A 27,754-nucleotide genomic window follows, 5' to 3' on the forward strand; every position below is an offset into this window, starting at 1 on the left:
TTAAAGACCAATGCAGGAGAATGAATAGATTTTTCCCTATTTGGTTGTTATAGCATACTGTGAAAGCCATTTTGTTTGCATTCCAGGCATTCACCCTCTACCATTATCACTAATTTACCTTGTCTAGTCTATATGCAGATTAAAATCTACCATGATTACTCTATTAGCCCTGTTACACAATCCCCTAATTTCCTGATTTATGCCGTGCCCATTTTACAGCTATTATTTGGTTGTCAATAAATTACCTCTATCAATATTCTATGGTTTTATTTTTACCATGCTGTTTCTTACCATGACTCAAAGTAATTCTAATACTGCAAAATTATCTGCCAAACCAAGGTTATTTTTCACTAGAGTACTGCTCTCATCTTTATCTTATCTTCTTTTTCTTATTAGCCATTTTTTCTTCTGTAAAATACCCTTGAACATTCAAAGTTCCAGCAGCCACACTTTCTTAATGGCAATTAGATTAAATCCAATTTTTTTTTAAATTTGTGTCTAATTTATCATCCATCTTGTGAATAGTAGGGATAATTAAATAAAGCAATTTTAATTCTGCAACTATGACATTCTACCCTATTACATTTATTTATTTCTTTATTTGCAGTTTGTCCTTTTGCACATTGGTGGTTTGTCATTCTTTGTGCATAGTTTTTCATTGTCTTTTGTATTTCTCAGTTCTACTATGGATGCTTGCAAGAAAATTAATCTCAAGGTAGATAAATGATAAATCACCAGTTAAACTTACCAGAAGATTAGGGCTGGTCCGTGCAAGAATTAACATTTTTAAAACCGTAAAATCTTAAAGCACATTATTACTCTGACAATCAACTTTTAGTTGTGAAATATCATTCTCTCGGTTTCTGTTTTTAAAAAATGAACTTTCTAATAAATTGGCTTATTATTGTCACATGTACTGAGGTTCAGTGAAAAACTTGTCTGCTGTTCAACAGTGCATTAGGTTGTACAAGGTAAAATAACAGTACAGAACAAAGTCTTACATTTAAAGGTGGTGCAGTGCAGATAAACAACAAGGTCATAAGGTAGATTGTGAGGTCAGAAGTTCAACTGATTACACTCGGAGACCTTTTAATTGTCTTATTAAAGTGGGACAGAAGCTGACCTCGACTCTGATGGTACACGTTTACAGGCTTTTGCATTTTCTGCCTGATGGGAGAAGAGAGAAGAGAGAGTGCCCAGGGTGGATGGGTCTTTGATTATGCTAGCTGCTATACAGAGGCAGTGAGAAAGGTAGGCGAGTTTCCGTGATGTACTGAGTTATGTCCACTATTCTACTTCTTGCAGTCACTGACAGAACAGTTGCCATACCAAGCTGTGATGCATCTGGAGATAAACATTTTCTATGGTTGGAGTCAATGGGAACATGCCAATTCTGAGGAAGAGACGACACTGGTGAGCTTTCTTAGCTGTAGTGTAAATGCGATTGGACAAGACAAGCTATTGGTGATGTTTACTCCTAAGAACTTGAAGCTCTTAACTCTCTCGACCTCAGCACCATTGATGTAAACAGGAGCTTGTGCACCACACTTCCTGAAGTCATAACCAGCTCTTTTGCTTTGAAGACATTGAGGGAAAGGTTATTGTCACCAGGCTATTCCCCTCCTGGCCTCTGACCCAGGACATGCTCTCTTTTAGATTAGATTCGATTCGATTCAACTTTATTGTCATTGTGCCGAGTACAGATACAACGCCAGTGAAATGCAGTTAGCATCTGACCAGAAATGCAAAGAATAGTGTTACTTACAAAATAACTGCAAATAAAAAGTGCTACAGCACACAAATATTAAAGTACTGAGACAGTACAATATGGGTGCAATACTGCTTAGCGCTGTGATGTGAGGTTCAGCAGCGTCACAGCCTCAGGGAAGAAGCTCTTCCTGTGCCTGCTGGTGCAGGAGCGGAGGCTCCTGCAGTGCCTACCGGATGGGAGGAGAGTAAGAAGTCCATGGTTAGGGTGAGATGCATCCTTGATAATGCTTTTCGCCCTGCCCAGGCAGCGTTTATGGTAGATGTTTTCAATGGTGGGCAATTGGGTGCTGATAATCTGCTGGGCAGTTTTCACCACACACTGGAGTGCTTCTCACTGCTGCCATCAGGAAAGTGGTACAAGAGCCTCAAGAGTCACATGACCAGGTTCAGGAACCTCAACCATCAGGCTCTTGAACTAACTAGGATAACTTCACTCAACTCCACTTGCCCGATCATTGAAATATTTCCACAATCAAAGGACTCACTTTCAAGGCCTCTTCATCTCAAGTTCTCAGTATCTATTGCTGATTTATTTATTTATTCTTCAGTGAGACCCTCTCTCACTGCTCCCCCTCTGTGATCTGAACACAGAATTCTCCAACTTCCGGTGATTCCCTCCCCCTCCCTTCCCCTAGCCCTATGTCACTCTGCCCCCTCCCCAAGCTGGCTACCATCTCCCTCTTGGTTCCACCTCCTTCTACTACGCATTGTGTTTTCCCCTATTCTTTCTTCACCTTTCCTGCCTATCCCCTCCCTGCTTCCCCTCCTCCACCCCTTTATCTTTCCCCTTACTGGTTTTTCACCTGGAACCTGCCAGCCTTCTCCTTCCCACCCTCCCCCCACCTTCTTTATAGGGCCTCTGCCCCTTCCCTCTTCAGTCCTGACAAAGGGTTCCGGCCCGAAACATTGACTGATCTTTTCCACGCATGCTGCCCGACCTGCTGAGTTCCTCCAGCATGTTGTGAGTGTTGATTTATTTATACTGTTTCTTCTTTTTGCATTTGCAAACTTCGTTGTCTTCTGCATTCTGGTTGAGTACCATAGTTGGGTGGTCTTTCATTGATTTTGATATTGTTTTTATTCCATAGATTTATTGAGTCTGCCCACAAGAAAATGCATCTTGGGGTTGTATATGGTAACATATGTACTTTGATAATAAAATTTACTATGAACGTATCGTTATTTGACATGCGGCCCACTACAATGGTATCACCTACAAACATACAGATGGAGTTAGAACAGAAACTAGCCACAATTGCAGATGTATAGTCTGTAGAGTAAGGAGCCGAGTATGCAGCCGTTTGAGGCATCAGTGTTGAGAATAATCATGGCAGAGCTGTTGCTGCGACCAGCTGGTAAGAAATTCCAGGATTCAGGTGCAGAGGGAGGAGTGCACAGTCTATGAGTTTGTTAGTATGTTTGGAATTATACTATTGATAGCCAAGCTGTAGGGGTAGTGGGTACTGGCTCCATATATCACTACTACAGGGCGTGACGACCCTGCCCTACACGAGTCCCGGGCTTAGCTGGCTCCGGCTGACAGTACCCGGTATGGGCCCCTATACAGGGTTAAGGATCCCACTGCCTTGTGGGTATCTTCGGGAGAAGAGAAGGCTAAGGAGTAAACCCTACACAAATCCAGAGTGGAGCCCCTGAGGCGGTTGGATGACATATCACGTCATCTCCAGGCAGCTCCTGCAGCCAAACTGATGCCAAATGTACTGCTTTGCATTCCTTTGGACCACATCTATGAGGCCAAGAGGGGGATCTTGATGTCTGGACAGCCCAGGAGCTCCACATTCATCACCTAGGTCTGCGCCCCAGAAAACTGAGCGCATCCATTGTCTACTCAGACAGACTGAGCCATTAATTAATTATCGTTTGACTAATCTAACATAGATGATTTTTACTGACCAGATGTTCCAGAGATTAGTGTAGTGCCTGGGTTATGTTATCTGCCATAGACCTGGTTTGGCTGTACGAAAATTGCAGTGGACGGGAGGTCAAGTGTACCATGACCAGACTCTCAGAGCCTCTAGACCAGGAGTTCCCAACCCGGGATCCATGGGCCCCTTGCTTCCATGGCATAAAAAGGATTAAGAACCCCTTCCCTGGACGACAGTCATTGAGGCAGATTACTGTGCTTTTCTGAGGTACCAGGTTGATAGTGGTCTTCTTAAAGCAGATGGGCATCTTAGATTGAAGCAGGCAGTGTTAAAAACATCTGCAAAAACTCCCATTAGCTGATCTGTACAGAATCTAAGGACATAGTGATAGATACCATCTGACCCAGATGCTTGCCACAGGTTCACTCTCTGGAAGATTGGTCTTATGTCTACAGGATGGGTGGTGATGCTATAATCCCCTTCTATTCAAACCATGCATAGAATGCATTAAGTTCATGGGATGTGTGATGCACTGTTATCAGCATTGTTGCTTGACTTTAAACTAAGTTTCTTTCCCTCAGTCCCATCTTTCCTTGTAACTTACTTTTACCTTTTGTGCTCATTTTAGACAGAATTCCTAACCTACTCATTTGGTATGGACTTCTTGCCTCAGTAACAATTCTTTATTTAGGTTGATTAAGGAGCTGCTCAGTGACCTGTTAACATATTCCTTAAACAATTTACTACATCAACCAAGTTCTAGTGCAAAATATGCTGGCAAATGCAATAAAGAGATGGTACCATTCACTTACTACTGATAAAACCAACAAGTGCCACAATGTTGACAAATTGTTAAAGGAATTGTTTAATATTACCTGAAATTTGATAGGACAAATGTGCTGAAGTCATAGGCAGGAACCAACTCACTATTAAAAAAAGAAACCAAATTTAAAAATAGCCTTATTGTAATTAAATTTGCAATTAAATATTCAATCTATCTGTATCCACTCATTCAGAGGCATAACATAAAAACAGCACTCCCATGTTATTCTGAAATTAACTTGTATCAATACGCCATTTGCTTTTATACTTGAATGTATTTATATACACAATATACATATTTAGAGACGTCTTAATAAGACATGGGAATCAACATGATTAGTAATGTATTAATAAATCACAATATTCTTGAAGGTAATAGATAGAATTTCAAAGGTGTATCCAACATCACAGCTAACAAATTATTTACATAGCTCCCCAATTTCACCAAGTTTGCTGTGCTGCTTTATTTGCAAATGGAGGGGCAGATTGATGGGAACACCACCCAAGGATTACTACTACTACTACTACTACAACATCGACTCAGGCCTAGGGGGCCAGCATCGGTAAGGCACCCAAGGACAGAACACTTAAATTGCTTTGCTCTTCATCCCTATCTCAGTTGTCCAAATATCAAAGCAAGAATTTATTGGAGCCAAAAATAAAATATTTGGTAGAAAAGGAAATTGGGAGCAGAAAAATGAATCAAATTTAAAAAATGGAAATGCATTCACGTTATGCATCAGCATGTGCTTTGCATTCGTCGTCGTCTCAGAGACTAGAAAATTGAATAAAGTGTCTCACAGCATACCCCAGCTTTAAGTCAACGTTTAAACATAGCTCCTGCCCAACTCAGGTACAAGTTTCCGAAACGACCAATCATCCATAAGAAAATATGAACAAAGTGAAAGCAGATCTGGTATCAGAGACTTCCGCTTTCCTTCCAATCAGGGCTATATTGTTCTACTTGAAACATCAGGAATCCTCATTGAAAAATGCAGGCAATCTTTATTCTCATCTACAACTTAATGTAACCACTAGATGGGGTACAAGTCCATCTCAACTCTTCGTGAGAGAAAATGGCACCTTCCATTGAACATCATCCAGTAAGGTCACAGCATTTCTTACACAAAGCAAGACCGTAGACTTTTCAATAGAATTAATACACAAAAAAATAACTAGGTTGGGAGAGAAAAAATTCCATATTCTTCAAAACTCAGTATTTCCACACTGCAAGATGAGAAACAATTAAACAATTATGAGAAAAAAAATTTTTCTTCCCCCACTTCTCCACATCATATCCCATAGACACCAAACCTAATCTTGCAGAAAACAATTGAACTATAACTAATGAAATAAAGCATCGGAATCTATATACCTACATATATCTGAAAAGTGGAAGGCAAGAACTTGTGTTAAACTTTGGAGAATGAGCAGGGATGGAAAAAATACAAACCAGAGCGTACTGAACGTCTGCAAACAAAAACTGCTTCAGAGATAAATATCTAATCTTCTATTATCAGTATGTTGCCCAAGTTCAAAATGATACATACTCCTTTTCTTCACACAAGTCCAACAAACAGCTGCATTATCTGCACATTTATTACAAATTGTCTTACTGCCCTTGTAGTATTGTAGTACCTGGTGAAATCTGGTGGGACAGGTGTAGTGACAAAGGAAGCCATGGGTTTACGATGCACTTGCTGAAACATCAACAGGATTTTTTGACTCTTCACAATTAGTTCACTTTTACTGCAGGATCGCAGCTGCAGGAAACAAAATTATTCAGGGCAGGTGTCACTTCGGAAATAGTCTTACAAGTATCACCTGAGTAAAGCAACGTAAAATGTTCAAGTTTTGAACCTCTTTGTTTGCACTGTCTTTCTTTGAAGTTGCTGGGAAATTATCTCACAGGCACTGTCCATCCCCTTAGCGCCTTACCCAAATAGCCATCCTTCAGAAGAGAACCCAGATTGCGCCATCAACCTATTACACAATTATAGCCAAGGACACTGCTGCCCTCATTCATACTTTCACCATTAGATTTTAAACCAACAACTTTAGCAATATCAAGGCTATATCAGCAAACTCATTATAATCCAGGAAAGAAATCACATTTCTGACAGGCAATGGTTTAGTCATGCACTACTCATTTGACGTGTCAACCAAGCCACTGCAACGGTTAGTTTTTATATCACTTTTTTCTGAAATAAATTGAGGAGGTTAATCTATCACGAGCTCTTGGAGAACTGTCAATTCCAACTTTAGCAATCCAAGTAAGTTTTATTATTTTACTTCCACTTCTGGTTTACCTGATGCTCTACTTCTTGTAACAGTGACTCAAGCAGCTCAGTTTCCTGGGTCAGCGATCTCTTCTGACCTAGGAAAAAAGATTTAAAAGTCATGTTGAGAGATTTATACACTTAGATTTATTTATCAATCACGTGCATCGAAACATACAGTGAAATGTATCATTTGCATTGACAATTAACACAAATTGATTATGTGCTGGTGGCAGCCCACAAATGTCATCACAAATTCTGGTGCCAACATAGTATGCTTTCAGATATGGCTTCAGTGTCTATGCCATACCAATAACATCTACAGATGCACCTGGATCAATCTATACCAGCCCTATGATTAAATTAAGGTTAAATTGGGGCTGAGAGTTGCTGGACAGCGTAGCCCAAAGGGCCTATTTATAAATAATAAATAAAGAAATCCCCTAAAGGGGCATTTGCAGTGTTGAGATCCACCTTCTTGACAGATGATCATAGGAATATGAGGCAAGTCAGAAAATAGCCCATTGGCTGGTGTTGCATAGCTTCAAATGTTCAGAATCAAAAATACACAAAAGTGGACCAGATTAATCTCATTTTTGGGCTTTGGTTCATCGAGCATTTAGACAGGCACTTTTTAAAAAAAAAAATGCAATGATAGCTTATATTCGCTACTTAATCCAAATCTCCACTACTTATTGAATGGAAAAGAAATTAAGGTAACTCTGCCCACTGATAGAGGAAAAAGATCATTCCTGTTCACCCCAAGACTCAATTATATATAACTCGGTTACCTCTCTGTCTTTATTGTTCCACATAATTACAAGTTCTCCGTTCATGACAACATCTACAGAGCTCCAGTGCTACAACATTCTCCCAGTAACTTAGTAACTAGTACTGTACACAGTACTCCAGTCAAGGCTCAACTAATGCCATTGTTTTTAAAAGAACAGCCCCATTATTTTGCGCTACACACACAAAATGCCGGAGGAACTCAACAGGTCAGGCAGCGTCTATGGAAGCGCTTGTGGTCGATGCTTTGGGCTGACCCTTCATCAGGATGAGGAGTCAAGAGTTAGAAGGTGGGGGCACGGCTTTTTTTTATATATATATATATATAAATAAAAGAAGTGTGAACTCACCACTGAGGCACTTATCCTAACTAGTCCACTGGCATCTTCTTGTTCATTATCAACTACACTACCAATTTGGTATCATTGTCAAACGTCCGTGATAAAAAATTAAAATAATGCAGATGTATAATTGCACAAAGCATAGGCCTCAATTCTGTACCCTGCGGACTCCTACTATATACCACTAAAACTAATCTAATATAACCTGTTGCCTTTCTTGATCAAAACATTTTTAAGCCAAGTTTAAACTTTTGCTTGGATCCCATTTGTTTTTACTTTCTTGGTTAATTTGCCCAAGAAACTTCAGCAAATGCCCCCTTACATTTGGTATGCAAGGCATCAACTTAAAGACATGGCTCAAAATAAAAATTCATGTTAGTCAGGCCCTACATACTCTTAAATCCACACAGAGCATTGTTGATTAACTTGTGCCATTTCTCTCTTTTAAACTTTTCTATGAACAGTGAGGATATCTAGAGAAATATTTTCTTTTTGGAAATTAACATTTCGCCTTAAATATGTATAGCATACCCATTAGTGTGAAAAGTTTATTTTTCAGGTGTGTATCCAGTCTTGCGGTTATCATTTCCACGGCATTCCTAATCTCTCTCACGCGCTCATCTTTTGCACTATTTACTGCTTCCACATTTCTCTCCTGGGTACAAAATAAACATTATTAAATCTGCACCATTATGCAAAAACTTGCATTTAAAAAAAGACTGCATGGAACTCACAGCATAGCAATACACCAAGCTAATACTTATGCATCACACAAATTCCATCCTACCGTTCTTCTATTTCTTTAATTAATCTCAGTACCAAGCTTCACCTCAACTTCATTCTGTCAGAAAATTCAATAATGTAATGTGTTTAGATACATAAAAACAAAACTATTCTATTTATTAGTAACAATTTATTGTCCCTAGCCTTGATTACCTTTTTTTTTAAAAATTGAAAATCTCCAATAATTACTCACTGCAGAACATCTGTAAATCTGCTGATATCATAATTTGGACATTATAGTTAATCAAACAGTTATGCTCTCAAATTATAAAAAGTTAGAGATGCAAGTCAATTAGCGATTATCCAATGCAAGAAGATAAAACCTATGGTGATTTTATCCAAGCAAACCCAGACTACACTGACACAATGGTCTCCACTGCAGAAAGCTTCATGAAGAAAACAATCTGGATATTATTTCATTCAGAATACAGAAATATCAAGCCATAGTTTGAGCAGTAATGCTTTCTCCCCCCCCCCCCAAAAAATTACAATTTAAGCTCCATGAGATTGACATCAGTTTTCACAGTTTAAAAAATGTCAACAAGTTCCATAAACTAGTTAAAAATGACCCTGGCAACTTTCTTACTATCAATCATCAACCAAAAATCAGCAGAATTATGTTAGCTAGTTACTACTTATTCTAGTCTATAGAAACCATAGAAGACACTGGCCACTGCACACATCTACATTAAAGCATCTATTCATCAGTACTTCCTTGGTTTGTAGGGACAAGGAAATAATAAAAGTTCTTTGCATTCTTTTAAGCCTTTCGAATTCAAGACTGGTCAGGTGTCTCAGCCACTGAGTGCCATACACGGCTGCACAGAAATATTCACTCTTTCGAACAAAGCGTTCAAGATCCAAAAGTAAACACTTTCTTGCTTCCCACTGCCATTCATCAATACCAAAATCCCACACTATACAAAAACTCATCCAGGAAAATTCTGGGTTACTGCTTCGCCTTTTAAGTCTCTGAGCAGAGATTTAGGGAATGCCAGTTCTCACTGGTCTAAAATGCCTGCTTACTACTGAAAGAATTAGCTGAAGCCCATTTTAGAGCACTGATGACTACAACCTTATTTAATAGCATGCTACCAAGTGTATGATATTATACTGCATTAACATTTTCATAACCTATTGAATACAAAGAAACATCAAGTTTCAGAAATTACAAACAAAAACAACAAATTGCATGCCAAGTGAAGTTTGAGTGAAGAAATCTAGTTCTGGGAAAACAATGCATAGTGGGACAACAGGAATATTGACTCATAAAGAGAGGAGAATCTGCAGATCTGGGAATTGACGCCAAACTACAACTAGGAAAAATCCAAGGGCTAGGGAGGTTTTTTTTTTATATAAAAAAAAAGAGGTTACAAATTACTTTGCATCACAGTCAAAACTTCTAGAATGCTGCGCAAGAAAGGGAAATAAACATCTTGCTGCATGGTGCAATCACAGGTGATCTTTACTGGGCTAATTGAATTAGAAGCACACCTATACGTCCAGTGCAAATTCGATCTTGCAATTTGAAAACTACTATCATACAAAAATATAGAAAAGGATAGACTCGATAGGAACACAGAACAGGTAGAATCAGCATAGACAACTTTGAGTTATATGGTCAAGTTTGGTGGATCAGCATTTCCCCTTTATCACCTTACCACTTCTTGAACTAAACTTATCAGCTCCATCAGTCGACGTCGCAACTTTGCCACTTCATCGTTCACCTTGGTCACATGTTGATCATAAACCTCAGCTAATGGCTTGAATGTGTGACCTCCATGCTGCAGTGAAAACAGACAATCACTGTTTCAAAGGAGAGAAGAAAATGATGAACCATGATTTATGAGAACAATTCAGGTACAAAGGAGAGGACTGAGCAACTCTTGCTACAATTTTTTTGTGTTCTTATTTACAAGATAGCTGAAGGCAAAGAAAATAAATGGAGCACTGTGGGTGAATTAAAAACCTAATGATATTTTTTAGTTCCTATCTACTTATCAAAGAGAAATTTCAGCTACTTTCAGAGCAGGCGACTTGAAACTACATCAGTTTGTCAATGATCTTGCATACACAGTTCTACAGCTGTCAGGAAAATGCTACAATCACTTAAGCAAGTGATAACACCACTTAGAAAAGATAATTAGGCATAGTCATCATGGTTTAATGGAAAGGAAATCCTGTTTATCTAATTTGTTTCTTCAAGCATGGTAGAAACAGGATCTGGGATTCCCAAGGCATTCAATAAGGTATCACGCAAGTTGACAGAACAAACTAAGTCTGAGAATAGAAGACTGGTTAACAGGTAGGAAAGACAGTAGGCACAAAACAGGTCATTTTCAAATTGCCAAACTTTAACAGAGTGCCTCAGGAATCAATGCTCTATTAGTACTTGCTGTGTCAAAATCCAGGACTCCTTAAATAATCATGCTGTGGGAGTAACTTCGCAACAAGTCAGTGAATCACCACATTCAAAGCCCATTAAGACAGGTATTAAGTTTTGACCTTGCTACTAAAAGTGCACATCCTGTACAAGTAAAAACACTTCTCTAATGGTTACTTGATTTCAAAGCAGCACACTAATCAAAGAGCCTTGTTTTCTTGCAGTAGTTGGACAAGCCATTAGAAGTTAGGATGACAGCTTAACATCGTTTACAGCTACAAACCTAATAAAACATTTTCAGGCCAAGTGAATGTAGAAATATTAGTCTCCGGTGTACCTACCGTTCCTCCCCAAAGTGCACATTGATGGCAGATACATTTCTTGCAAGTCCAACAGAATACACTTAATTTCTCATGATGACTGTCACATCTGCAATAAAATTGAATTCACAATAAATTCTAATGACTCAACTTTGGAGTAAAGTTGTTTTTATGAAACAAGGGATTAAATAAATCCAGATCAAAATATGCCTTCTGTTTCTGCAGTAATTCCAAACGAAAGACATACCGGGCCATTCACACAATATATCAGCATGAACCTGCAACTTAAGGCTTTCTAAAATTTAGTCAAATTTGTGGTCTCACTCAAAGATTCTGCAAGAAAGTTCACAATGGCAAATTATTTCTCATTATTGGAAATAAGAGACTTAAAAGGCCATATGGAGAGGTTAGATAAACTTGGATTGTTTTCTGTGGAGTGTCTGAGGCTGAAGGGTGATCAGATTAAGTACAGAAAAATTTGAGGCATAAATGGGGTAGACAGCCAGAGTTTCTTCCCATCACCACTCCCTGATATATCAAATACAACAGGACTTTTATTTTTTTAAAAAAGTGACAGAGTAAACTTTCAAGGAAATGAGAGAAGCTCGCTGTTGTGTTTTTACATTTAAATAGAGAGTGATTGGTGCCTGTAACATACTACCGGGAAATGGCTGAGGCACTGTTTAAGAGACATTTAGACAGGCACATAAGCAGGGGATTGCAGGAAAGATCATGTGCAAGCAGATGTGCAGATTAAATTGACCTCATGGGCCAAACAAACCATTCTGTGCAGTGCAGAATTCATACCCAAATCATATCTCTGTACAGATGGTCTTAACATTGTACTGTACACACAAAGTTAAAGCCTAATTGAGCTCTAGACTTTATAAAGTTCAATGTCAGTTTACCCTGTTAAATGTGTTCTAGTGAGTTTCACTTCTCAGGCACAGGGTGTTAATGTCAAAGCTGATCAAGTGATTAGTTGTCAAAAACATGTATGGAGGGAAGAACAGAAAAAATTGAGGGAGGAGGAGGCAGGAAGTGATAAATTACTTTTGAAATGACTAAACAAAACAGTGTGCTCCCAAGAGTTTATAATAAATGTCTATCATAATGGAAATTTTTGAGAGCTGTATGTTTGCTGTCAGTCACCTCCACCTTATCAATCACAAAAATTGACAGTGGTGGTAACAAGCCACAGCTGTTGTAATAAATAACAGCCATGTTATTCATGTTATGGACTGAAGTTGAATCAGAGTTGCTCTGTAACAAGTACTTTTACATTTGCATCAATGGCACAAAACCTTTCAAAACAAAAGGGCTACATTTTGATCATGACCTTAGTCCTAAATATAGTGGCAAAAACTTACTTGTCTTTATCATTTTCTTCATGCTTATTGAGATTAGATAGCTGAAGAGTGTCCAGTTGTTGTGTGACTTCCTCTGCCCAACGGCAGTTCACAAGCTCCCGTAGCTGAAGAGGTGCCCTACACAAAAATCAGGCATAGAATCATAACTATAATAACTGACCTGTTCACATAGACAGTATTGAAAGACCACAATAGATAATTCACTCAACAAATTGTGCATAAAAGGTGGACATGGTCTTCCTTTGTCAACTCCAGACATTCCCAGGAAGGTACCAACATGACCAAGCAGGCTCTACACTTACTTCCATATAAATGATGATTTCAACAGCAAGTAAGATGAGGCAGTTTGTAATAAAACCAGAAAAATACTTGCAGGTCAGGTTGCAGCTGTGTTGAGAGAGATAGCCTAGTGATTTACTTGAATGACTTTTCAACTAGATGTGAAAAGTTAAAAAGTTAAAAGTTAAAAAGGCAAGATACAGAAGGGGTATAGGGGAATGAACAAACAAATGTCAGCAAGAGAGTAGATGGCAAAAGAGACTCAATTACTTAAAAGATGGCAATGGGACAAGCAAGCAGCAATGAATCTAGGTGATCTAGAAGTGGGAATAGAAAATCAACAGAAATTAAAGTCAATACTGAGGACAGAATTCTCTTAGATGCCAAGTTCTAGGTGCCACCACAAGCTTATGTTAGAGCATGACAGAAGAGTTGAAAACAAAGAGGGAGTGGAACAAAGCATTAAAGATCACAAACAGTTATTCACTCTGCTGTAATGCAATTAAAAAAAAACAATTCTAGACTGAAAGTGCAGATAAATCTGAATGCAGAAATTCCAATTGATTGAATGGTCAAATGTCATGGGCAAAAATAACCACTTTAAGTATTTAAGCCATTCCCAAATCATTTACTTATGCATCTATTTATGTGCAACAAATCCTGCACTACTGAATTATATTCAAATAGGCAAAAGAAGCATGACACTAAGATGAATTACCAGGGATTATCCCCTCTACCTCCTTTTCTTTCCCCATTAGTAAATAGGCAGCACAAGTATAAAGTTTTCAACATCTTAAGAACATTTTCACTTGACAGTTTGATTCTGTAAAAATATTAAAATATGTGGAGCAACAGAAGCCTTTTTAAACCCTGTCAACCTACAGAACTGTCTACCTTGGAAGACCAGACCTGGAAAAACAAAACTAGAACACTTCCAGGTACTGGCAGATTAAGACACCTTCTTAGATTGAGTAAAAATTTTATAACACCAGTACTATAAAAGTTCTTACTAAACTGAAGTGTATTTAGTACTCAGTAACTCCAATTCTTAGTTGCCTGCACTACTTGGAATTATGAATATTTTACTTATACTTGCACATAAATATCATTTATTAAACACCCAGCACTGAAATTCTGCTCTGATATTTGATAGAAAGAGGCAATACAACATTGTTAAAATTATGCTGCAGACTCAGAGATAAAGTTATCCTAAACTGCAACACTGTAAATTTTCAAACAATCTCTTTGAAAGCCCAAAATCAAACAGAATTATTTGAAAAGTGTAATCTAATTACCAAATTTAAAACACTCAAAACATTTTTCCAAGCAAATCACATTTCATTTGTATTTGAATTCAAATACCATTCTTCCCCAAAGCAGACAACCTGGCAACTAAGCAATAATTCCAAATCTGTGTAAAATTAATCTGGAACTTAATTTGAGAGAGCCAAGCTGATGATTTTTAACCTTTTAACTGTAATGATATAAAAGACACAAATAATTACTTTCACCATATTTTCATTCCCATACCTGCAAACACCTAGAACAGTTCGACTTTAGATACACACCAATATTTAAAAATTTGAACAATTTTGCTTCATTCCCCTTAGTCTTCAGTAATTAATGGAACCTTGTAAGTAGAAATTTACTATCGAAAATGCTGTGGTGGAAGTATAAACTAGAGTTCTAAAGAAAGGCCAGCAAAACAATGACGCTTGCACTTTCCACCACTGCCTGACCATCTGAGAACTTCCATTTTCTGGTTTTGTTAGATTAGAGCACAGAGGAAAATATTTGTAATTTCAAAACAAAGAAAAAAAAATGTTACTCACACACATTTATCGACAGGTTCCCATTAAACCACAAGTTCCCAGGAGCAGAATTAGACCATCTGGGCCATTGAGACTGCTCCACAATTTCATCATGGCAGATTTATTGTCCCTCTCAACCCCATCCTCCTGCCTTCTCCCCATAACTTTTGACATTCTGACTAATAAAAAACCCATCAACCTCTGCTTAAAATACACCCAATGACCTGGCCTCCACAGCTATCTGTGGCAATGAATTTCACATTCACTCCCCTCTAATTAGACTCTTCTACCAAAATGCATGACCATATACTTCCCTGCACCGCATTCCATCTGCCACTTCTTTGCCCATTCTCCCAACCTGTCCAACCTCTTCTACAGACTTCCTGCTTCTTCAACACTGTCATTTCAATCTTCACATTGTCTGCAAACTAGGCCACAAAGACATCAATTCCATCATCCAAATCAATGACATATAACATGAAAAGAAGTGGTCCCAACACCTGCAGAATACTATTAGTCACTGGCAACCAACCAGCAAAAGTTTTTAAAAAATTTCTACTCTGCGTCCTGCCAGTCAGATAAACTTCTATCCCTGCCAATATCTTTCCTGTAATACTATGGGCTCTTATCTTGTTAAACAGCCTTCCCACAAGGTTTCTGCATTAGAACAAAAAAGGCTCACATAAAGCAGCATTACACAGGTTGTTTAAACATCTTAACCTAGTTTCCAGCTTTGTATAAACCCCGACTTGCCTTTGATGTGCTCTTACCTGCAATGCGGGCACTGGGCTCTCTGTTCTGTTAACCAACGCTGTGAAGACAAAGAAGCATTTGTAAAAGAAATAAGGCTTCCCAGATAGCATTTGAGTTCTGGTGGCCTTTTCACAAATGAAAATCACCAACATTTAGGATTCACTGTATATTTTAAGAAATGAGATCACACAATTGTGCCAATCCTATAGTGCTTGAATTCAACACAATAAACTCCAAACATTTAAAGCTGGAGTAATAAAAGGGGATGAAATAACGATCGATGAACCCACCAATATCTGCTGACTCCTGGGAATACAGCTTCTCAACTAGTAAATGATCTAGTACTAAATATAAGCTCCTCCAAGAGGACCACAACCTTACTGTGGTTTGGAGGCTTGTGTGCCTCAATGATCTGGAGAGCTATGTTGGCTGGAGTCAGGGCTTTATGCTTTGGCTCAACGCAGGGTCACCCATGACAAACACATCAAAGGGTAGAGGACAAACTAACAGTAGTCCACCTGTCCTCCAGGTTTGGGGTTCAGCTCAGGGCTAACAACCCTGAATGGCAAAACAAAATTGTTATGGAAACGGCAATGAAGAATCCTTCAACATCTGAGTGCAATGGTATTCCTGCATCCCCACCCAGGACTTGCATGACCGACAGTAGTGAAAACAGAAAAGCTACTGACACGATGATAGAAGCCCTGAACACCACCAGAGACAGAGGGCCTTGATTGCTGCCTTAAAAGCCAGCAGACTAACAAGCAGCAAGTAAATTTAAGTTGATGCCCTAAACAAGTCAAGTCTCTTTTTATTGTCATTTCGACCATAAAATGCTGGTACAGTACACAGTAAAAACGAAGCAATGTTCCTCCAGGACCCTGGTGCTACATGAAACAACACAAAACTACACTAGACTAAGTGAGACAACACAAGGCTACACTAGACTACGTAAGACATCACAAAAACTACACTAGACTACAGACCTGCACAGGACTACATAAAGTGCACAAAAACAGTGCAAGGCAGTACAATAAATAAACAAGACAATAGGCACAGTAGAGGACAAATTACAATATAATAAATGATGTAGATGTCAGTATAGTCTCTGGGTACTGAGGAGTCTGATAGTTTGGGGGAAGAAACTGTTGCACAGTCTGGTCGTGAGAGCCTGAATGCTTCGGTACCTTTTGCCAGATGGCAGGAGGGAGAAGAGTTTGCATGAGGGGTGTGTGGGGTCCTTTACAATGCTGTTAGCTTTGTGGGTGCAGCGTGAGGTGTAAATGCCTGTAATGGCGGGAAGAGAGACCCCGACGATCCTCTCAGCTGACCTCACTATCCGCTGCAGGGTCTTACGATCTGAGACAGTGCAATTCCCGAACCAGGCAGTGATGCAGCTGCTCAGGATGCTCTCGATATATCCTCTGTAGAATGTGGTGAGGATGGGGGGTGGGAGATGGACTTTTCTCAGCCTTCACAGGAAGTAGAGACGCTGCTGGGCTTTCTTTGCTATGGAGCTGGTGTTGAGGGACCAGGTGAGATTCTCCAACAGGTGAACACCAAGAAATTTGACGCTCTTAACAATCTCAACGGAGGAGCCGTTGACATTCAGCGGGGAGTGGTTGCTCTGTGCTCTCCTGAAGTCAACAACCATCTCTTTTGTTTTGTTTACATTCAGAGACAGGTTGTTGGCTCTGCACCAGACTGTTAGCCGCTGCACCTCCTCTCTGTATGCTGACTCATCGTTCTTGCTGATGAGATCCACCACGGTCGTGTCATCGGCGAACTTGATGATATGGTTCGAGCTGTGTGTTGCAGCACAGTCGTGGGTCAGCAGAGTGAACAGCAGTGGACTGAGCACACAGCCCTGGGGGGCCCCTGTGCTCAGTGTGATGGTGTTGGAGATGCTGTTTCCAATCCGGACTGACTGAGATCTCCCAGTCAGGAAGTCTAGGATCTAGTTGCAGAGGGAGGTGCTCAGGCCCAGCAGTTTCAGCTTTCCATTCAGGTGCTGAGGAACGATTGTGTTGAATACTGAACTGAAGTCTATAAACAGCATTCGAACGTACGTGTCTTTTTTGTCCAGGTGGAGGGTGCCGACAATGGTGTCGTCTGTTGAGCGGTTGGGATGATACGCAAACTGCAGGGGGTCCGGCAGGGTCTTGATGTGCCTCATGACGCATCAAGTTCCATTAAAGTAAAGTGGGTTCATGTAGGTAGGAGATAACCTCAGAATTATTTAACAAAACCAAAAGACAAAAAATGTACATTTCTGCACACTCTGCATGTGCGATGTTCAACTTGCTCATATGCTGAACAAGCAAATAGTTCCTTGGATAATACATGCATGCAGGTGCCATTGTGCAGTTAGTCAGCAGTTACATGCAGAAGCTTTACTGTTCGCCAATGGATTTGTTCAGTAATGATTACAGCATACCCCAGCATTAACAGGATATTTTTAAAATAGTCAGCTGAAGCATTCAGGATGGATACCATTCCAAAAATAAAAGTATTAGTCACATCAGAAAGATGTAATCTTTCTGGTTCATTCCCACAGTTTGAATGAAAACAATTATTTCAAAAGAATACTGCTTCATTTCATTGTTACACTGACTATGGAAATGTATGTATTATCAACACTACAGTGACACTTGGAAATTTTCCAGCTGCCTTTCATTCTAAGCCTTTCCGCTTACTAACAGTTTTGACTGTATTATCCAAAATCCAACAAACACCCTTGCAATACAAGATACATTATACATTTGGTTACACAAAGGGAATCAATCTCACTGGATTAAAACCTGCGATTTCACAAGTTCTTGCGCTTTAATATAAATCTTCCTCTTCCTCAATTTACATTTTCTGCTTCAAATTACAATTAACAGTTCCTATATTATCTGCAATCAAGAAGCCTTTCACAGGATTTTGGCAAAAGCATGCAACCTGGTCAATAGGAATGGCAAATTTTAAAGCAACCTATGCATGCGCATACAAAATTGGAACAAGAGTTCGGCTGCCCTGCCCTCAAGTCTGCTCTACCATTCGATAAAACCACATCTGATCTCACCCCAACTTATCCACAGTAACTTTGTTTCCCTTGCCCATAAAAAACATACTGACCCATCTTAAAAATACTCACTCTGATCTTCTGAGTGAAGGAATCAGATTTCCTAGACTTCCAAGATAATGAAAATTCTTTGCCTCATCTCCTCGCTAAATAGGCAACCCTTTAGTTATAAGCACACCACCAGGTCTAGATTCTTCCACAACTGAAAGTCTTCTCTGACACCTCAGTATCTTCAATATGTCAATTAGACGTATTATCCATTGTAAACTCCAGCAGGTAGAAGGCTGGTCTGCCCAGTCCATATTCATAAGACAACTTGATCATTCCAGATGTCAGTTCAGTAAACCCTCGCCAAGTCACTTCCAAAGCACTGCTGTCACCTTCTCACATAAGGAAGCTAGTACATACACAGGTTCCCAGATGTGTTTTCACCAGCACGCAACATAACCAAAGCGTAGCCTTCCTTTGTTGATTATAACTGGAAAACAATGATTAGTTTTCCTGATTACTTCTGGTACCTATTTAATTAGCTTTTCCTATTATCCTCAGATCTGCAATCTAGTGCAATTTAAAATAATGCTTTTATTTTTACCAATAGCCAATTATTATACCCCATTTGCCAAATCTTTGCACACTCAACATACATCTGGTGTCTCTTTATGTCCTCCTCACAATTTGCTTTCCTAGCTAACATCATCAGTAAATTTAATGATAACTTTGGTGTCTTCATCCAAATTTTATTGAGGGATACAGCACAGCAAGTCATAGCAGCAGAATTAGGTCACTGATCCACCAAGTCTGCTCCATCATGGTTGATTTATTATCCCTCTCAACCCCATTCTCCTGCCTTCTCCCTGTACCCTTTGACACTCTTATTAACAAAGAACCTATCAACTTCCACCTCTAAATATATCCAATGACATGGCCTCCACAGTTGTCTATGGCAATTAATTCCACAGATTCCCCACTGTCTAGCTAAAAGAACTTCCTCATCTTTGGTCCAAATGGATGTCCCTCTATTCTGAGACTGTGCCCTTTGTTTATAGACTCCCCAATATAGGAAACATCCTCTCCACATCCACTACCTGGGATTTTCAATAGTCAATAGATTTTAATCAGACACCACCCCCCCCCCCAAATTCTTCTAAAGTCCAGTAAATACAGGCCTAAAACTATCAAATGCTCCTCATACTTTAAGCCTTTCATTCCTGGGATCCTTCTTGTGATCCTCATTTGGATCCTCTCCAATGCCAGCACATCCTTCTTTTAGATAGGAGACCAAACTGCTCTCAATACTCCAACTAACTTTGTCTTCCCCTTTTCTGTCCAGATGAAGGGACTTCAACCCTAAATGTTAACTGTTTCTCTTTCCACAGATGCTGCCTGACATGCTGAGCTACCCCCCCCCCCCATGTTTTGTTTTTCAACAATTTCATTTTAAATTACAGAACAAGTATGGTCTGACCAATGCCTTATGAAGTTTCAGTATTTCTTCTTTATGTTTATATTCTAATCCTCTCAAAAGGAATGCTAACATTGCATTTGACTTCCTTATCAATAACTCAAAGACTGGAGTGACATTTGCAGTTTTGCAGTTCTCCAGAAACATTCCAGAATCTAGTGATTTTCTTCCAGCCCAACAAGTCTGCGGTGCCCAAATACACCCATGTGACCAATTAACCTACTAACCTGCACATCTTTGGACTGTGGGAGGAAACTGGAGCAGCTGAAGGAAACCCAGGCTGTCTTGGGGAGAATGCACAAGCTCCTTCATCAGTATTGCTGGCACGGTATAGCATAACACTAACAACTATGTAACCATTCCACTATTACGTATATCATGTTGACCTCCCTGCACCGTACAGCACTTCAGGTTACATCTAGACAAAATTTTTAAAACATGCCTCTTCAGGCTTACTCACCGCTTTTCATTCATCAAATATTTCATTCATGCCAACATGTTACCCCAAACATTGTGAGCTCTATTTTCTGTAGTAATCTTTAAAACACAACTTATCAAGTGGTTTCTGGAAATCCAGCATTGTGTAACAACTGATTCACTGTACATTACACTTCTGTGAAGAACTCCAATAAATTGCTCAAACTTACTTTATTTCTGGTATGCTACTCAGGAACCATCCTTGTGAAATTGTACAGTTTAAGGACGGATGTACGTATAGGGATAGTTGCAGATCAGAACATCTTCGTTGAATGAAATGGTTTAATTAACCATGTACACACACACACGCAGCTCAGAGCATAACCATTTCTTACCCTTATGCAACTGAAGCAACAAAGTTTTGAACAGTGTGGACAAAGCCGAGCATCACGCAACTTCTCCATACAAATAAAGCACCTGAACACCTCGGCAATGCTCTAGAAAAGTAAAAAAGAATATAGTTACCAGACATATCAAAACTTCGAGCAGTACATTTTTTCTAAAATTTCTTCAGGACTTGGAGTGCAACAAGAATACATTTTTGTGCAAAATTGTTCATAAATAGGGTGCTGGACAACAGAACATATATCTGGTCTATCATTTTGAAGGGAAGTAGAATTAAATGGTCTAGAAGCTGAAAATTTTCATAAAGCAATTTAAACTTTGATATTTGAAAAGTTATAGTGGATTGATAGATTAAACCACAAATGATCAGTAAATCAAAACTGTTTTTTTATGTTGTCCTCTCATTGAAGTTCATGAAAAGCTTCCCTCCTTTGTCAGGAAACAGACCAACATTTAGTCACTTGGCTTAGACAAACAAAAGTCAGGTTTTGCAAAGGCAGCAAAGCTTGCAATATGCCTGAATGACTTACAATTGTTGCTTAATACCTCCGAGCTACTAGCCCTTCAGCAGTATCACCAAAGTTGTTTTACAAGCCAGAAGCCCAATTCGTTATTTAAAAATATCCTACTCTTTCTGGTAGAACACATTTCCAATGATAAAATAGGAATGTAACCTGATGTAATACCATCACAACTTACTGAGGATAAAGGCTTATGAAAATGAGCTAATGATGTATGGACTTCCTGCAAGTCCAAAAAAGTTGAAAAATATGATGTTATGCACCTTATGAGAGTGATACATTCTAATCCGTTTTAAGAAACTCAGCTCATGTTGACAGTTTCCCAGTACAATTTTTCCAGCAGCACAAATTAAGTGAAGAGCATTAGATCCATTTCATTCTCTCCACAATAACCATATCTTTAACTGACCTTCAGTGATGCAGTCTCTCCAAAGCAAAATATATATTTGCATGAAAAGACACTACAATAAGACTTGGCAATGCCACCACGATATGCTGATCTAAGGCCAGAGTTCAACGTAAGTAGGTTTTAAGAAGTCTTACATACACGGGAGTGAATTATTCAACCACATAGTTGGTCTTCAGCATCACATTATTGCGCACAAACAGAATTGTAGTTGCACAGCACAAAAAAAGGCACTCCAGCACAACCTATTAGCCAAGTATCTATCTACGTTAATCCTATTTACCTGCGTTTGGTCAATATCCCTCTGAACCTTTTCAATCCATGTACCAGCCCAAATGACTTTTTAAACATTATAAACCACCACCTCTGGCGGCCCATTCCACATATCCACAACACCTCAGTTTACCACCAAATCAAGGGTAGCAACCAACCCAAACATACTTGCATTTCATCTACAAATATGTAATTCCCAGCAGGTATGCTGGGTAATGATCTAAAAGTAAAACAATAGCAGATTCTATTACTTTAAAAAACTCCAACACCAATTTCAACGGCCTACAGGTCCAGCACCTGGCCGCATGGTGTGCCGACAACAACCTGGCCCTTAACGTCCAGAAGACCAAGGAAATCATTGTGGACTTCAGGCATGCTAGGAGCCACACTCACGTCCCCATCTACATCAACGGAGCTGCAGTGGTGCGTGTATCAAGCTTCAAATTCCTTGGTGTCTACATTTCCGAGGATCTCACCTGGTCCCTAAACAACTCCATCCTGATCAAAAGGGCTTTATTTCCTGTGGAGCATAAAGAAAGCTCACCTCTGTCCCAGGATACTGACGGACTTTTACCGCTGTACCATTGAGAGCATACTCACCAACTGCATCTCAGTGTGGTATGGCAATTGTCCCGTATCGGACCGCAAAGCACTCTAGCGTGTGGTGAAAACTGCCCAGCAGATTATCGGCATCCAATTGCCCACCACTGAGAACATCTACCATAAACGCTGCCTGGGCAGGGCGAAAAGCATTATCAAGGATGCATCTCACCCTAACCATGGACCTTTTACTCTCCTCCCATCCGGTAGGCGCTACAGGAGCCTCCGTTCCTGCACCAGCAGGCACAGGAAGAGTTTCTTCCCTGAGGCTGTGACCCTGCTGAACCTCACATCACAGCGCTAAGCAATACTGAACCAATATTGCACTGTCTCAGTACTTTTATATTTGTGTGCTGTAGCACTTACTTTTTATTCGCAGCTATTTTGTAAGTAACACTGTCCTTTGCATTTCTGGTCAGATGCTAACTGCATTTCATTGGCTTTGTATCTGTACTCGGCACAATGACAATAAAGTTGAATCTAATCTAATCTAAAACTCTTCAATAGCTGTGTTTACCTAGAACTGTGGACACAAGACCAAATGCTCCAAGAACAGAATCTGTAGGATTTTTGCACCTCTCCACCTGTACTGTTATCCACCAAGATATGAAGTTACACTTTCCGCACAGTATTCACACAAGTTTACAGTAGAACTTTTGATTACATGCCAAAGAATGGTATGAGGTTAAGCAAGGTGACACACTTTGCATGATTTTATTTAATATTATAATGGGCTTTTTTAAAGATAACTTTTTAGAAGAAATATTAGTTAAGCAGCCACTGACATTTTATTAAATTCACATAATAGGATGCGTTCAGTTTTGTTTAGAATGGACAATTTTTGTCCACAGATCTTTGCCAATGACCCTGAACTTGCAAGCAATTCCCAGAAATGTGTGTCTCAAAATCAAGATCTGGGAAAAATTCTAGAGCAAGACTAACGCTGAAATGTCAAATCAAGTAGAGTTGGTGTGAGGGAGGGTTGCAGGGATAGTGGAGAGAGTCAACTTGTCTGAATATGCACATTTATTTAGTTGACCACTAAAGGCCACAAAGTGATCAATCCAGCAAAAATTGTTGCACTCTATTTGCCCAATTGAAGGACCGAACAGCCTAGAAACCATACACAAAACAAATTAAAGTAGAAAATGCCAAGAACATTTTGCGGGACAAGAAAAGTCCACAGAGAGAAAGATTAGTGCTTCTTCTGAAGTTTTGAATCCATGACATTCAACAACTTTAAGTTACCTCAACACTTTGCTCATCCATTTTCGTTCTATGCTCCGTACTGCAGATTTTATTCTGAAGATGAAGTCTACTGCTATGAGACAATCGGAAAAGAAAAAGGGACAAAGTCAGCTTTCCCCCTAAAGATTGCTAACAAACTCAACAATTTCAAAACTAAAGTGACCAATAGCTAAAACTTTTAATTTTAAATGCATATACAATTCAAAGAGTCAGAATGAGAGCCAATTTCTTCCTTCCTGGCTGCAATGCTTTATACAATAGCAGGCAGAGCCAAGGTATTTCCTCCACACAGTCCAAATCCATTCATTTACAGATAGCAAATAAAATTAGGGCAGGAGAACTTGGGACTCGCCTGTTTTTAAAAATGTGGATTTAAATTTGAAGTTGTGCAGTACATTTCTGTAATTTAAAGATTCTTAAACTAAGTTTTCCCACACTCAGATCAGTCAAAAGAGGCCACTCAAATAAAAAATGCTTACCAGATAATTTGAGTAAGGCATTTCTTTTGTGTTTTGCAACAAACCACACAGACATTTAATGTTGACCATGCAAGGGTTCTGCATTTTAAGTAACTACATACAATACTCCCTTTGACAATACAGAAGCTGCCACTTATTATACACAAATGGGAACTTACAATCAGTCCAAGATAATATACTACACTGTTTAAGATGGGAAAAATATCTGGAAGCAACAGTCCAAGGTTCTAATTATGTCCACAAATGTGTGTGCATAATAATTAATATAAGCAATCTTACTGTAAAGTTTTCCCATAAGTAATTTGAAGAAGGACAACTTGAAAATAGTTCTTTTGGTACTATGTAGATAGTAAAATGTAACTTAAAATTGGCATGGCATGTTCTATTTTCATACCACCACCCCCATCACCAAAAGAAACTAACACAGAAGGGGTAGGCCATTTTATTGTAAGTGCTTTCTTTGCACGATTTCAAATGCTGGGTACAGGAATTTTGAGATGTGTGTACAATTTTAAATTTGGTAGTTTTAAGATGGACTCCAACCACCACTGGAAAAGCCTACTGTCAGCTCTGATGTTCAAGTAAGGCGTCACTAATAAATTACTGAATAATTAGTAATTCTGTTATCAACCAAACAGTATTTGTGACTTGTGTAATCATACTAGAGGCAGCAGGGTCTACTCAAGAATTCAAATTTACTGCTGGCTAAATCATCACTGAACTGTTCTCATAACCTATGGACTCACTTTCAAGGAGTCTTCAACTCACATTTGATACTTATTAACACTTTTTTTTTCCTTTTTTGTGTTTGCAGTTTGGTGTCTTTTGCACACAGTTACCCTATTGGTGCAGTCTTTCACTGACGATATTATGGTTATTAGATTTATTGAGTATGCCCACAAGAAAATGAATCACAGGGTTGTATATATGGTTGTATATATATATATTGTATACATGTACTTTGATAATAAATTTACTTGGAATTTTGGATAAGCAATTCCTTCTCCAGTTACTTGAGAAATGGAAATTCAATTTAACTGGTATCATTATCATAGAATAAACTTTACAACTACAGGTTCAGTACTCCTTATCCAAATGCTCGGGGCTGGAAGTGTTTTGATTTTTCCTGATTTGCATCTATATAATGAAATACCTTGGGGATGGGACCCAAATTATATCATAGAAGGTAGTTTTATATAATACTTTAATAATTTTGTGCATGAAACAATAATGTGTACATTGAACCACCAGAAAAGTAAGCTATCGACTTTTTCCACTTTATGCAGTGTTTTTCTATTTTTCATTAACTTCTGTTCATTACATATGTGAGGTCACTTCTCAGAACTGTCTGTGGTGTGCACAGACTTGTGCATCACCTGGGAACCCTCCCAGTGCTTCACAGAATTTTCCATCTATGACATCATCTCAATGCCAAAAAAAAAAAAAAATCGGTTTTTGGGATTTCAGGTAAAAGGTGCTCAATCTATATTGTTTTGATGATTAAATGCAAGATGACGGAAGACTTAATTTCAAGGACTCTACAACTCAGTACTATTTATTTACTACTTTAAATTATTATTTGCACAACTTGTCTTCTTTTGTACATTGGTTGCTTGCTGTTCCTTATAATTGTAACCTTGGATGAGGGACTTCACAGACACAGAAAACACAAACAGAGGCAAAGGGCCAGTCAGCCCCTCAAGCATTCTCCTCCTTTCAATATGATAATGGCTAAGCTTTTACCATGACATCAATTTTCCGTACAAATACAATAACACTGGACTTTTGCTGCTGTCTTTGCACTCCTGAGTAGAGGGATCAGAGAAGATCCTTCTTTTTCATGCATACAAGGCCAATTGAGTAGAATAGTCATAAAAGGTTCTAATTGAACTGTAGGAATTTTAGGCTTTCAAAAAATAAAAAAATACTGAACCCCTTTAGTCAAACCAAAAGTCCAATGCTATCAAAGTTTCTGCATTGCTGTAACTAAGATCTCATTGTGGGTAACCCAGTTGTATTTTTATTCAAAGGCTTTTATCAAGATTGTTCCCTTGAATGCCATAAGTTATGATACTACCCATTTCTTCTGAATTTTCTGGCCCTGTGAATCTCAGATTTTCTTCTAGACTAGAATTCAGCTAAACTCAGAAAAAAAAATCAATTTCACCACTCCTAGACAGTACAGCACATCTTAAAAAGAAGAATTTGGAGGTTTGTTTGTTCCCTGCTGAAGAATAATGTAAGTAGACAAAAACCACGACATGGAATTTGAAAATTAATCTTATTTTAACAATTGCACCCATAGATTTGCCTGTAAAGAACATCAAAGATTTAAAAATAAATGCATAATGTAGATGACCTTCAGAATACTAATTCAGTACAAATCAATGTCTAGTACAAAACATTGACGCTGGAAATCTCTGAAATGGACTGCAACAAATATTCAGAAGTCATCAGATCAACTAAGCATTTTGGCAATTTTTCCCCCCAAAAGATTCATTCCTTGGTTAGGAACCCTTGAATGTCATACATTAAATAACTGGGTTAAATAAATTGAGAACAAGCTCGTACATAGGTAGGCAACCCCCAAACATCCAATTACATCACAGGCTGCTATAACACAAGCCCAGCTCGGGCAAGCTCAAAAACGCTGCTGCACCTGATCGGAGTCGCTGCGGCTTACTGGTGCCGCGAGGCTCCCCCGAGGACCGGCTTTGCTCGGGCCGCTACGGGGGCAGGAAGAGTTAGGGTGAGGATGGAGCCTGCGGCCTGCGGCGGCAACGGTGCGACCCCCTGACCAGCGACTGGAGTTGCCGGGGCGGGTCCAGCAGGTCCACAGTGCCACACCGCACGGTCCTTCGCCTTCAGTTCACTGCCCGCATCTCGTTGCTTTGCGGCCGCCTCCCTGCTCACATGCTCGCCCCGGCTGTCGGCTTGATTCAAGATCTCGCCGAAGGAGAATCGCCCTCCATCATTTCTCCCCCCGTCTTCAAATCCACAGGCGACCGTTTGTCACCGTGGCTACAGCCAATCAGCTGACGGCTGTTTGAGCTACCCCCTCCCCCCCGACACCCACCCGTCCCTGCCCGACCGCGTGGGGAGGAGGGCGGGCGAGAGAGAGCAGCAGCCAATCGCCGCCGGCCTCTGTCTCCGACATCACCAATCAGGAATTGGATTTGTATCCCTTCTGGCCTATCGTCACTGCGCTCTCCCGGATTCGTCCCCAGGCCAACTCTCGCGCCAGAGGAGTTATCGCGATGATTTGCGGCCTGCCCTAGCAACCGGAATGG

The 27,754-nt window shown here is 39.5% G+C and overlaps 1 protein-coding gene across 11 annotated transcripts in view; it reads right to left on the minus strand.

Moving 5' to 3' along the window:
* trim37 (tripartite motif containing 37) overlaps positions 1-27,519 on the minus strand; it is a 102,954-nt gene extending 75,435 nt beyond the window's left edge. For 6 of the 11 annotated variants that reach the window (XR_011883104.1, XR_011883103.1, XM_072242807.1 and 3 more), the window contains exons 1-11: positions 27,124-27,517; positions 23,986-24,058; positions 20,928-21,029; positions 15,604-15,644; positions 12,744-12,860; positions 11,395-11,482; positions 10,332-10,454; positions 8,419-8,542; positions 6,788-6,855; positions 6,117-6,241; positions 4,532-4,582 (exon numbers count right to left, since the gene is read on the minus strand). Coding sequence is in view for 8 of the 11 variants with exons in the window: in XM_072242807.1 (XP_072098908.1) it covers positions 4,532-4,582; positions 6,117-6,241; positions 6,788-6,855; positions 8,419-8,542; positions 10,332-10,454; positions 11,395-11,482; positions 12,744-12,860; positions 15,604-15,644; positions 20,928-21,029; positions 23,986-24,006 (860 nt within the window). In the remaining 3 variants the exon portion in view is untranslated. Of the gene's footprint in view, positions 1-4,531; positions 4,583-6,116; positions 6,242-6,787; positions 6,856-8,418; positions 8,543-10,331; positions 10,455-11,394; positions 11,483-12,743; positions 12,861-15,603; positions 15,645-20,927; positions 21,030-23,985; positions 24,059-27,123 lie in introns of all 11 variants that reach the window. The other 5 variants (XM_072242803.1, XM_072242802.1, XM_072242808.1 and 2 more) reach the window with 3 other exon arrangements.
* Between the last annotated feature and the right edge of the window lie 235 nt (positions 27,520-27,754).

The sequence above is a fragment of the Mobula birostris genome, chromosome 25 (assembly GCF_030028105.1).
Source record: "Mobula birostris isolate sMobBir1 chromosome 25, sMobBir1.hap1, whole genome shotgun sequence".
In the NCBI taxonomy this organism is placed as follows: Eukaryota; Metazoa; Chordata; class Chondrichthyes; order Myliobatiformes; family Myliobatidae; genus Mobula; species Mobula birostris.